The 13,943-nt window shown below is 28.7% G+C and overlaps 1 protein-coding gene across 1 annotated transcript in view; it reads right to left on the reverse strand.

Annotated features, from left to right (window-relative positions):
• phtf (putative homeodomain transcription factor) overlaps positions 1-13,943 on the reverse strand; it is a gene marked incomplete in the record, with an annotated part of 19,668 nt that overhangs the window by 3,501 nt on the left and 2,224 nt on the right. The window contains 11 exon segments of the mRNA XM_067049022.1: positions 1,321-1,549; positions 2,804-2,975; positions 3,594-3,716; positions 3,799-3,844; positions 3,939-4,187; positions 5,174-5,250; positions 6,053-6,216; positions 7,001-7,126; positions 7,445-7,532; positions 9,525-9,687; positions 11,751-11,956. Of these exon segments, the coding sequence (XP_066905123.1) occupies positions 1,321-1,549; positions 2,804-2,975; positions 3,594-3,716; positions 3,799-3,844; positions 3,939-4,187; positions 5,174-5,250; positions 6,053-6,216; positions 7,001-7,126; positions 7,445-7,532; positions 9,525-9,687; positions 11,751-11,956 (1,643 nt within the window).

Consider the following 13,943-nt stretch of genomic DNA (forward strand, 5'->3'; position numbering starts at 1 on the left):
GTATATCTTAAGTCAGGCAAGATATACAAGAAAAAAATAAAAATAATACCTATTCCTTTATTAGTCTAATAAAAATATAATTAAAATTTAGGTAGGATACAGTATTAATACAGCAGATCCTTATAATAACATAGAACCTTATACACCAAGGTTTAGCTCAACATGGTATCACAAAATTTTTTTAGCCCAAGAAAGATGCTGTGACGACAAAAGTTTGGGACCCACTGTATTAGCCATTCAAAAATACCTAATTACCACATTGAGTGCAAAGCAAAAATTTTAAACTTTTGAATTAGGACATTTTATTATTACTATAAAGTCTTGTAAAAAAATATCATATTATCAATACAAATTATGTCTTAAATGCCTAATTTCTAGTTCCAGTTATTTCAATTGTTTGGGGTTCAGTGACCGTTGAGATCCCCAGTGAAAGTTGTGGTAGTGGTCATGGGACAAATTTATGTATTTCTTAGATATAGTTTTGCATTTCTATAGCCTTGATGTATGAGTATTTAGATTTATTGGAATAGGGTAAGATAAAAAAGAGGGGAAATACACTGGTTGTCTGTGAAAGTTGTGAAAACAATCCAGGGACAAATTTTTATGTTTCACATAGATAAAGACATATTTGTTTATAATGTAAAAACATCTAAATTTTAGTGTTGATCGATTGTAATTTTAGATGGAAAAATGAGAGATTTCTCAAGGGCTAAGTTAGCAAAACTACTTGGCTGAATGATCTGCTACTGACAGTCCTGATGAAGGATAGAAATCATAGCTAAATGTTGCCACTATTAAATAAGTTATTTCAACTTATTTGTGTTATATTTTGACCGCACCCTCCAAACATTTTCTCCTCATATAATTTATCAATGGTCAACTATTTCTAATCATTAGCAAAACTTTTGTTGAGGGCCTGAGCAGTCCCAAACAAAGCTTATTCTTATTGGCCAACAGTTCTGTGATGAGGAACAAAAGATTTGTTGTTACTGAGGCCTCCGATCAAAGTTCAGGTCAATAGTCCAGGACTGTCCTGGCATTCAACAGATTTGGGGGGATCCAATATACATTTTCTCAATAAAGATAGTGGACATTTGGCAGTACGGAAAGAAAAATACAACCTTTTCTTTTATAAAACATGTATCATGATCATGATCTCTGATTTTTACTCATGTTGCACTTTTTTATTCAATTACTCCTATAAATTAGATACTTTTATTTTATCACATCCCAAGTTCAAGCAAAATTCCATTGCGCGAATTTGTATTGTTGCTGATCACTCAAGGCTTAATTATAAATAGATAAAACACCATTACTTACCCTGAGATATGATCGTACTGAAAGCCATGTTTTAATGTTTCTAACTTTATTAAGTCTAAAATGGGGTAACTCAGATTTCCGAGCCCGTCTAAACGATGTCAGGTGTGAAAAAAATTTGGCATAGAGGAACCTTTGTTTGAAAGTCCTTTCAGCAACTGTGACCAAGAAGAAGAATAGAGAAGACAACACTGTTCTTTCCACAAGAGCATTTAGGGAGATAACTTTTGTCCTGTAAGGCAATAAAACATATTGGTAACTTAAGTTTTTAAATGATTTACTTCATTTGCTAATAACTAATAGGATTAATACTATTGCTACTATTGTGATGTTAAATAATATTTTGGGCTCAGAGCTATCTTCAATGAGACCAATCCTCGACAGTGTACCTCAGGGATCAATACTTGCACCACTATTGTACATAACATTCACACACAACATTCCACAAAGTACAGACATATTGACAGCCATCTAGGCTGATGACATAGCTATAATTACTAGACATCAAAATGCAACACATACCTCACTGAACTTACAAACGTTACATGACTAGTCCCAACTATGGAAGATTGGACTGAACAATGGAAAATCCCATCACATTACTTTTAAGCTATGAAAAGAAACTTGCTCTCCAATATACATCAACAACTTACCCATCACAAAGACAGACTGCACTACTATCTAGAACTAACATTTGATAGGGGAATGACATGGTGACCACATATTAAGAAAAAACAGTCAGGCAAACAGAAAAGGCAGTCACTAAATCTATCGTGCCCACTAATCAGACGAAACTCTAAATTAAAAATAAGCCTAAAATTAAGCACATACACATACTTACTAAAACCTGTCTAGACATATGAACTACAAATTTATAGAATAGCTAAACAGACTCAAATCAAAAGATTACAATCTTTCCAATATAAAGCACTACGACTTATCACCAAAGCACCATGGTACATAAATAACAATACTTCACATACTAACTTAGAAATACATAGGAACTTATGACAAATGCTTACATGAAAAATTACTGGGACACCAAAACATGCATATAGGACAAATGGCTATGACTCTCATAGTTGAGAACACAAGGAGACTAAAAAGAATGTGGATGAGGGACTTGCTAACATGAGGATGTAAGAAAAGCCAGAGAGAATGTATCACTGAGAGTTGTTCTTCCTCAAGCCTTGCATGCAATTTATTTAATCGATGTAACAGTCAGAGAATCTGCAGATTGTCAATTTTGTATTTGACAGGTACGGATATAAATAAAAAGAGAAAAAAATAATATTTTGTGTGCCCATATTCTAATATACATATGTAATTATAGTTATTAAATAGAGACAGAAATTCCAATATTAACATAATTTTATTGTGATAACCAGATTTTATTATTGATCTGAAATATGGAATAAATCATTAAATATTAGTTTTAATGAAATAACGCCATATACATGATACATGGTTGAATAAAAAATATTACCATTTGTTCGGACCAAAGGCTGACTCACATCCTGATGCCAAATACTCTCCTATGTAATGAGAAGCGGTCCAATTTGCATTAATTAAATCTATGGCTACAGATTTGTGAACTTTTGCATCCACAAGACGACATAGTGCAGGAACCAATCCAGCCAAAATAGCACCAAGCATACCTAAATAATTAGAAATAAAATACTAAAAACAGAATAGAATATTTAGTAAGCTAAAAATCAATTGCTTGATATATGTATACAGTTTTTTATTTATTTATAGCTTGTAGCAGTGTGGCCTATTGTACACCAATGTGGCATACAATGTGCTTGTAGCAGTGTGGCCAATAATACACAATCATCCTTAGACTGAGCTACTTAGAGCTTTAAGTTAGTAGATTCTATGAATTTAATTAGACTTGGAGCACTAATCAGTTATACTGTTTTGGGTCCATACTCAACAATGCAAACCTCAAGCCTGCACATCGATCACACCAGGAAGTGATGTATGCTATTTTATCCTCAGTATTGCAGAATCTGCACAGAGGACATCCTGTATGCTTTACATTGAACATATGTTTATTGAGTCTACAGTAACCAATAAAGATCCTTGTAACTTTCCTTAGGGCAACTCTGTCCAGTTGAAACAATTTCATTTCGGCTATCTCAGGGTCCGTCCAGGAACAGCTTGGAATGTAGCTAATACAGTTTGGCGATGTATAGCATATACCGTTATTGAATGACTTAAATATTGACTTCTATAAAATAGGTGCTAATTGACAAATAAAGATATTCACTAACCAACATAAAAATAATCCATGTTTTCTGGCATTGCTTCTACACGAGCTATAATGGCAGAACTGATGTCTAAAACAGATAAATCAGCTTTTTTGACTTCTTTTTTTTCCCACATCGTGCAACTTACTGCAAAAATACATAGCCTTATTATTATTAAATTTTTATCAATGAGTCCAATGATGAAATCATTTGTAAGAGATTGTATCACCTCTATCGGATGCAGCACAGCTAGGGCTCAAAATAGCACAAGGGGACTGTAAAAAAACAACAAAACTTTACTCATTAATTTCAGATTTAATATTATTTAATTTGTATTTGTAATCAATAAAAAATGAGGTGATAACATACAGTATGGAACTCAGAAGCAAACGGGTGGTCATCTCCCTCAGAGCTGACAGAACAGTCATCTGAATTGGTTGTGATACCAATCCATTCGGCTGCACTAGTAGTGCCCTCAGTGAGCGCGGGGCATAGGCTACCACCTCCGCCACCTTCCTCTTCACTCGAGTTGCACGATGAGTGGTCAACAACGGCTGGTGGTGGTGGAATACCAACATGGAGAACCTGTTGAGATCCTCTTCTTCGGCATAACAATCTCTGTACATTTCAATAATAATGCAACTTATTCTAGATTTTATTTATTTCGTTGACTGAAAATGTTATACAGAAGCAAGTAGAGATTTTAATAATTAGTAAATAACATACATACTTAGTAAAGTAAATATTGTCGGGTTACAGTGAACCCATATGATTTTAAGAAAATGTTGAAGATTTTAATCTTCATCTATTTTAGCAGTAACTTAACTTTTAAAATGAATGACAAAACAACTTTATAATTGAAGTCTTTTCCTAGTGCAATTCCTAATGAATTATTAATTACCAATAAGAATGATTAAGGAAAAATATTCTTAGGACCTCATTAAAGCCAAATTGTAAAAAATAAAACTATACAAGAATATTTTTAAAAAAAATGTATTTACGTATTTTTAAAATTCTTAGTTATTACAAATAGTGATAGTTTTATCACTATCAAACACAGCTAAAAAAAAAAAACTATTTCTTCCATAAATTTTTAATTATAATATCAGATTATTAATGAGAAGGAAAACATAGGTTTGAAAATGGCCAAAATATCACTAAAATATACATATATGTATAAAATAGTATTTTTTGCAAATAAAATTAATATTAAAAAAACATTTTTTACAATTTGGGTTCAATGAGGTCCTAAAAACATTTTTCCTAAATCATTCTGATTGGTAATTAATTATTTTTAAATTGTCATAGCAAAGATAATTTTTCTATCTAACTTTGGACCATTCATAGTTCTCTTATGCTTACTTTATAATTATCCTTAGGATTGAACGCTTGTAATTGGAACTATTACAATTACAAGCGTTCAATTAGTTAAAAGATCTAATTTTTGTAGTAAAGAAAAGCTTAAAATAGATTATTTTGAGGGTTTAATTTGTTGTATCCCTAGAATATTCTTAGATTTCAAGAGACAATATTGCATTATTTTTCTTATTTTTTTAAGCCAATTTATGAGTGAAATAGAAATGGAAAGAATATCAAATTATTACCTGGTTAGGTTTAGAACAATTGTCTGAGTCGGAATCTTTATGATCTGTTTCTCCTGAGCTGGCCTCATTTACTCCAACTGTAAATAAACAAATTTAGTAAATATAGAATTGCATAAATGCCTTTACACATTACGAATATTTTGAATTTAGAGAGAAAAGAATAATTAAAATTTCAACTTCTATATAAATATTTATTTTAAATTTCCAAGGATGAGAGTGATAAATATGAAACAGGCATATTTTAGAAAAAAAATTACCAATCAGCTTCCATTTATAGGACATTTAATGTAATTGTGTGCCTTCTATCTTATGGATAGAAACTCAGAAGCCGAGTTAGGTTGTATTTCAAAATACAAAGTAAAATGCATTTTTGTTCTTGTATTTTAAGAGACAAAATCATCTTATAATATACAATCTTGTATTTTAACAAATTTAAAAAAAGAGTACTTTGTATTTAGAGGGGCAAACTACAAAACACTATTTTATATTCTAAATTATACATATTTTAAACCGAATAAATACTACTGAATTTATATTTATTCTAAAATTTTCCGGTAGCAGTATAGATTTGAACCTGAATGAAGACCAGCAATGTGGGTCGAAATAAATAGTTTATACTATCTGGATCCCTTCTAACCACCACATGGACCATCTTATCCTTCAATTAGTTCTATTCTATTAAAAAAACTTACAATATTTCATTTATAAACTCAATTGTATTGCATTTAACAGATAAATGTAATCTTTTGTACTTATAGTAAAACATTAATTCAGTAAATTTTTAATTAGTTACCAAATCAATTTAGTAATGTTATTTTTTCCAATAATGATTAAATATTAAAGTAATATAGTACTGACTGATTATAGGTCAAAACTTACTAGAAGCTCTTCGGGCTGACTGTTCCAACCAGTTGTTTCTGAAGACAGCTTCAGGTCCTTCCGGTGGCTGTACAGCTTGAACATCTTCACTAGAACCCTGAGAATTTAAACTTTCAAATCCATCATCGTCACCAGGACTCCCACCTCCAACAGCCTCTTCTATCCTAAGATAACATCAACAATAGTAAGGTCATCAAAAATTACAATTTATTCACAATTCAGGTCAGCAAAAATTAACATGCCCGAAAATTCCATATTGTGGAGCTTTCTTCATTTACCACTGGAATCACCCTTCTTTAAGCAAAATAATTATTATAATACCTTATTTACTAAGACTTTAAAGCATTTTATTTTATTTTTTTGTTCTAGTAATATTCGTATAAATTCTAAATTAATATACAGAAATGGTAAGATATGCGAGTACACAGACATTAATTTAGAGTTTATATTCTATGTATAAACTAAGAGAAATAGTTAATGGAATGAAGAAAATATAGTATGGAAGAAAGAAGCCCCGAGAAACTACCTGAAATCAAAGGATCCACAAGTATGGTGAGAATTATTAAACAATAGTTTATTTTTTTAAATTATTTTGGTAAATAATAAAAAATCTTGTGTTTTTTTATTCTATTTATCTAGAAATGTAAAACCTCAAAATCTGAGATGATGTTAAATTTTTTTCTTGGTATGATGGCCACTTGTAGTTTAGTGGGTCAAATAAACAAAAGAAATGATTGGTAGGATAAATTCAATAATAAAACTCACATTGTTATAATATTTTTTAAAAAAAGTAACAAATAAAATTCCAAAGATGATGGACTGTTTCAATATTATTTCACAGTAATAATAAATCTCCAGATTTTCAAACAAACTCAATTAAGTTTGACATTATGCACTCAAATTTATTACAAAACAAAAAAATAAACATAAATTAATTTATTGTCTTACATCTGTGGCTCAGGGGATTGATTTCTATCAGACTCATTAAGACTTAGATGAAGTTTTGAAGGACTAGTATCCCAAGCCACACTCCTCCTTCTCCTCGTTGTTTTAGAATTGTCTTCAAAAGATAACCTGTACAAAAATAATATATATTATTAAATAGTTTTTTACCTCTTACTACTTCCAAAAGTTTTTCAAACATGGGAATCTTCATTAAATAACCATTTAATATTAATTGATATATATTTTTAAGTTTCATCGAAACAACTTTTCAGGCCTCATACCCATTTTCAAGTTCTAAAACTTAAAAACAATTCACACATCATTTATATCAAGATATTACAACAAAAGATTGACAGAAGGTTTATATACATAGATATTAAGAAGTCCATGGGTAATTAAATGAATAAAATAATGAATACAAACTAAATGATAAAAAGTTCAACTTACTTTCTCAGCCTAACTCTTTTGCTAAATTTACTATTAGCTTCAGGAAAGCCTCCATATGCTGCAGAAGCATCAGAGAGTTTATCAGAACCTGCAAAGAAACAAAACACAATAATAATAATACAATAAATAAAAGATTAAGATATTTTTATTACTATCTTTAACCATCCGTTGAGATGCATATTATGTAAGAAAAGATCAAATATTCAAAACTAATAAAATTAGACAGATTCGAACAATAAAAAAAAGGAATACTAATAATGTAATATTAATAAACCTTTTAATTATTGGAGAAGTTTGTCAGGGGTGCGGTCAGCAAAGAACAACATAAATAAACAAAACAATATTTATTTATCTGAGTTTCAGGTCGAAACGTCGGCATAAAATAAATAAATATGGTTTTGTTTATTTATGTTGTTCTTTGCTGACCACACCCCCGACAAACTTCTCTAATCATTAATCTACGGTCAACTATCTACACCTCATAATAAACCTTTTGTATGTTTCAATTCATCTTTAATAGTACTTATTCTTTGATTACTTTGAAAAGGTAAAGGAGTTGATTTATTTTGGTTCACAAGTAAACTCAAATATTGTTCAGTGATATTTTGAATGTACGGAAAAATATGATTCATACTGGCTGATTTCAATGTGCAACAGTGGAAAATGTTATTTTTGATGGATAAAAATGTTTTGTATGAATAAGGCTAGGAAAGCTCCAGTTCAACAGACCTCAAGTGTCCACTAAAAATCATTAAAGTCATATTAAAAAAGATACCTGAATTAGAGCACTTTGCCAACTGATTGGTTTTAGTTTTGAAGAATAGAGTCAGTACAATAGACATGGAATTGGGATAGTCGTTAAAGCTCAAAAGTTCAGTTTATTTTTAAACTCACTTTATCCATACTACATTTACGTGAGTACCTAAATAAAATAGAGATTATAAACTAGTAAATGTAATAATTGTAACTGTGAGAATAATGGGTATTTTAGCACATTGTGATGAAGATTTAATTTATTAGTGCATAATGTTTTCATAATTTAAGAAGTTTTAAAGAAAATTGACTAATAAATAATTGACAAAGGCATAGTGCCCTGAAATTATGTTGATTACCAATGTTTGGCTGAGTTAGTGTAATAAGATCCTCGACAATGACCGGATTGGCTGAATCACATAGGAGTGTTAAGATAATAAAAAGTGTTGAGACCAAAAGGATGTTTTTTTATAACTACTAAACAAATCGGTCCCAAACAAGAAATTTAATTATATATAAATTAACATTCATATTAAGTGTTGTTCAAAGTGACTGGCTTGAGCATTAAGACATGCCAGACATTTTTCTTCTACAACAGCAGTGGTCAAACATCACTGGATGTGTTGACAGTAGTGTAAGATCTAAAGAGTGTGACAATAACATATCTAGGGCTGTACAGTCACTAATGTTATGGATCAAAGATGCCAAGCCTGTTTCAATGCCCTGATTACCTTGAATCACCTAAACAAAAAGTTAATACAAGCGTACTGATAAATGACCTTAATCCTTTATGAATAAGGATAATTGAAACTAGTAAAACAACAACACATATCCATTGACATTCGGCCACTGTTGCTGTGAATGAATAACATCCTGTGTATTATTTTATGCTCCGTAGTTAATTTATCAGTATTTATATTTGTTTCTACTTTTTTTTTATTATTATTATCAATTTAAAAAAAAAAATCTGTCTAGTTATTTCTATTTTGTTTTTTTATTTTGGTTAAAACTTGTGAACCAACATTTATTTATGAATCTTTTTGGATAAAAATTATTTCTTTTATATATTTTTCATCTGTTATTTTCTGCTATTTTGATCTAGTATCCTGGGTGATCACCCAGAAAGAAAAAGAAGAACAATTCATAAATTGCTTTTGAATAAGAAACTACTTAATACATTTTTAAGTACTTTCCATAAGTGAATGAAACAAATAATGTACACAGTACATGTAAACTTATGAATTTTTTTAAAAAAGTGAATATAACAATTTTAGGTAAATATATCCCATATTTACATATGAGTATCTATCATAATTAGTAAACTTACTAAGCCTACCCCTCCTTTTAGTTCTCTTGATCCTGCGAGCTTTGGTGTCGAACGGAGCAAGCTCTTTTCCACCAGCGGAGCGCGGTGATACAATATGAGAGTGGAGGATTGTTAGCAATACCATCATAGCTCCTGGGATTGCAACCTCACTTCCCGGAATAAGCTATATTACAACAGATTCTTTCATTTATATACAAGTAATGCTGATAAATTTTAAAAAGTACTTCACAAAATTAAAAATTGTATCACTATTATACATATAAAGAATTTAAGGAAAGAAGATTTTTATCATAAATGCCAAAAATTATTATTTTATAAAATTCATAACAGAGGAAATATTGGTAAAGAATGACAATAATAAAAAATATAGAATAGAAAGTCTCTACGTCTATGTATATACAAACATGATTCACACATTATCTATCTAATAAGATCATTAAAGAATAATTTTTCACATAGCTGGTAACTTAAAGACGAAAAGTACAGTTGAACCACTTTACACATAACATGGAAGCTTTTTTAAACAAAATAGTTAAAAAATATGCAAAGGATAATTATTTCCAAACAGACGACCAGTTAACACCAAGTTTAATAATTCATTTGGACACATTTTATAAACAGTATTAGTGTTCAATTTAATTACATTAATTTTAATTTGTATTGTTTTCTTTAAAATTTTTGTTTATTTTAGAAGATACATATGTATTTTATATTTGGTGTTGCAATATTTATTTTTTAACTCACTTTATCCATACTAAATTTACGTGAGTAAATGAGATAGAGATTGTAAACTCAGTTACATTTGTCCATTTATATATTTTTTTTTTTTATTCAAGTACATTTTGATTGTTAATTGTGATCATTACAATCCACAACCAGACCTTGTCTGCATTCATTAAATTCCAGTGGGGCCATTTTGGTTATAGTACATCTTGACTATTGATTGTGATTAATATAATATAGTCAATTGCGTTCGATGAATATCATTGTTGTAATCAATTTAATTAGAACTGAAGCTTCTTGTACATATTTACTTCATAAATACGCAGTAGGTACATGAATAACAACAAATATACAGTGATTTTAGATACGTTAGCTTCTAATGTTTTAATGTGTGAAACCTTTTTCTTACTTTCACAATTAGAAAATGTTTTGATAATTAAACATTTAAATTAAAAATTTGTAAGCTATCAGATAAAAATAGTGGTTTGGTAATCTGTAACTCATGAATACAAGTGTTATTGAAGGGAAAACTTATTTTTATTAATCTTATATTAAAAGAGTAAAAATGTTTTCCAGATGATACAAGATTCCTTAAAAAAAATAAAATAAAATTATAAAGAATCTCAATAAATAAAAGTACAATACGTATAGGTTCAACTGCACAAAACTTTATAATCAGTCGAAAAATTAATTAGTATCAAAGATTTGTTTTTTGTTCCTCAACAAGATATATAAAAACATTTAAGTAATCAACTATTTTACCTAATTAATGTCTGTCACTGGATTTAATAAAATCAAATTCAAGTAAAACTTAAAAAAAATAATGATTAAACTAAATGAATAATATGAAATAAAATAAGCATGCAATATATATTCAAAGGATATGGAAAAAAGTCCGAAAAATGATTCTGATAAAATGATAAATTACTATATGGCCATTGAATTAAAAATAATTACCAATAAATGTGTGAGAAGCACCTAACCTGAACAAGACATCAGTCTCCACCCTCTTGTAATATTTTTCTTTAAATGACATATTATTCCGGTGACGAACCTGAAAATATTTAACAGTGATGCAACTTTCCTAGCCTCGCTAGTCCCAGGCCCAAGGTCTCCATTTTGTATTCCCTTTTTAAATTATAGTTTAATCTCTTACTTAATTTTTTTTAAGTCAATATAATACTGGGATTAAATAATGCTCGATTTTGAAGAAAATTATGAAACTGATGAAAGATTCGCAAAAATTAAATTCTTTACAATTATCTTTCATGATTAATTCTTACTTTCAGTTACTGAAATATCTTCCTATAATTTAGCTAACAAAGAATTTATAAAAATGCCATTTATAATTTTTATTGATGAACAAACATAAAAATTAAAACAAAACAATTTACTAAAAACAAAAAGGCGATAAAATAAAATGAAAAAATTACATATTCTTAATAAAATAAAAAAAAAAAAATAGGAAGGACATAATGAAACAATACTAAAGAACATACAAACCTGTATAGTTTCCTCAGGGAGGAGAAAATAGAGTGAAGTATTTATAACCTGAAGTATATAAAGAAGAAGGAGAAGCGCAAAGAGCTTAGAAGAGGTTTGAGAACACCACCATTCAGCATAGGCGGGGAGGAATAGCAATCGTATAATGCCTAGTCGTGTTACCGTCATGAGCCCGCCCTTTGGCTTCGCTTTTGTAAACGATGAACCTGAATTGAGAGGGATTATAGAGAACAGCGAGGAGAAAATAGAATATTAAAAATAAACAAAAATATCAAATTATCTTGCACAAATTTTTAGTTGTAACCTTAAGTAAACATGCTATGGTAAAGCCATTGGTATCAAACAATGTACCAGTAATGGAAACTTTGAAATTGATACTAAAACATTAAGGAAATCATTATAAAGTGATTCCTAACTTACACATATAGATTTAATTTTTGATCTTAATTTCCATTAAAGTACAAAATTAAATAAAAAATTAGGGGATGTCTGATATTCATACAGAAATCATTAAGTGTACTTGTAACAGACATGTATATTTATTACTTGTACATTAAAAATAATTGAAGTTGATAAAAAATAAAATTAAGACAGTGCTCATGTAAATAATGAAATTATGATCAAAATTTCTTTATGAATTTAACATTATGAAAGGTGCAAAAGAAAATTTAGTAAATTTAATAAATAATTTCATTATTTATGAGCACTGTCTGATTTTTAATTTTTTTTTTCCTAATATTTTTCATACCAGGTTGTTATGTAATTCAATTACTTAAATTTAATTAAATAAAATTAATTCTTACCTCTGCAATATTATATTTTATCTTCTGAAAGTATCATTTACTATCTACATAATTTCTTGTTATGTTCCATTGTTTGTTTGATATCAATTAGGGGATGTCTATATATTATACTATATACACATATATTTAATAATAATTCAATAATCAGTAAATAATTAAGAGTCATTTATCACCAATAAACAATTCTTTTAAAATATAGTATAATTAGACAATTTAAATAGTATATTAATGCATTATGTTGATAAATGACATTTATTTAGTCATTTGTATGTAAAATGAATATTTTTAGTTTTTAGGTTATAAATTTAAATATTTGAATAATAGAATGATTTTTGTTAAGAGACCGGAACAATGCAGTCTAGATAAAACATACACTCATTGCCATGCGTAGCGATATATAATAGTAATAAGAACATGTAAAATGTGTTATTTCATATATACAAAGTGGGTAAAGTTTTGAGAGACATAAAAACTGAATAACAATTATTTTTAAACATAAAGAGGCAGCAAAGTGATACATAAAAAGAAAAAGACATTCATTTATTTAGTTTTATTAGCCATTGCCATACACTAATGAAGTTGATTTATCAAGTTCTTTCTGAGGATTCATGCAGGTAATACGTGTTATGTCTCGCGAAAGAAAATTATTTCAATTTATAAATAAGTGCAAGCGTTTTTTAACAGTTACAAAAATTACTAAATGTCAATAATACAATAAATGTCAAATACAATAATATAAATAAACAGTGAACTATTTTAATTGTGATCATGATCAAAGAAATGTAATAATATTCAAAACAAAAAATATTTAAAGCCAATTCAAGTGCTTTATGAAGCTGAAAATAACTATAATAAAGTTCTCTCAACCATCGGTGAACTTGAATCAAGAAACCAACAAAGTATTTTATGACATTAATAAAAAATTTATTTAATGTAAATTATGTTTATTTTATCTCGTAAATTTTATGTTATTTTTGATTATATAAGTAATTATATTTCTTCTATATATAACTAATGTTTGCTCCTATATTCAAACATTTCTGGAGTAAATTAATAATAAATCTAAATCGTTAATTTGCAATTTAATTTTGTCATTCATGTATTAATTATGAAATAATAAAAATTTGTAGTCAGATACACTTATTATGTCAATGTTACCATAGAAACCTTTAATATAACGATAAATAAAACTGGACATAAGGTCTGTTCCAATAACCACTTCTAACTGTACAAGGCACACATGCTATAGGTTTTTCCTTTCCAAAACTTGTACTGCACGTGTTCCGTTAAGTTCTGTCTGTCAGAAATAAATGGTTCTTAGAACAGACCTGTAAATTGCGAACCTAAGCTATGATGATAAAGCTAATATCAATAATATCTATCTATCTAT

The sequence above is a fragment of the Halyomorpha halys genome, unplaced genomic scaffold, assembly GCF_000696795.3.
Source record: "Halyomorpha halys isolate HHAL.00 unplaced genomic scaffold, Hhal_1.1 Scaffold58.1, whole genome shotgun sequence".
NCBI lineage: Eukaryota > Metazoa > Arthropoda > Insecta > Hemiptera > Pentatomidae > Halyomorpha > Halyomorpha halys.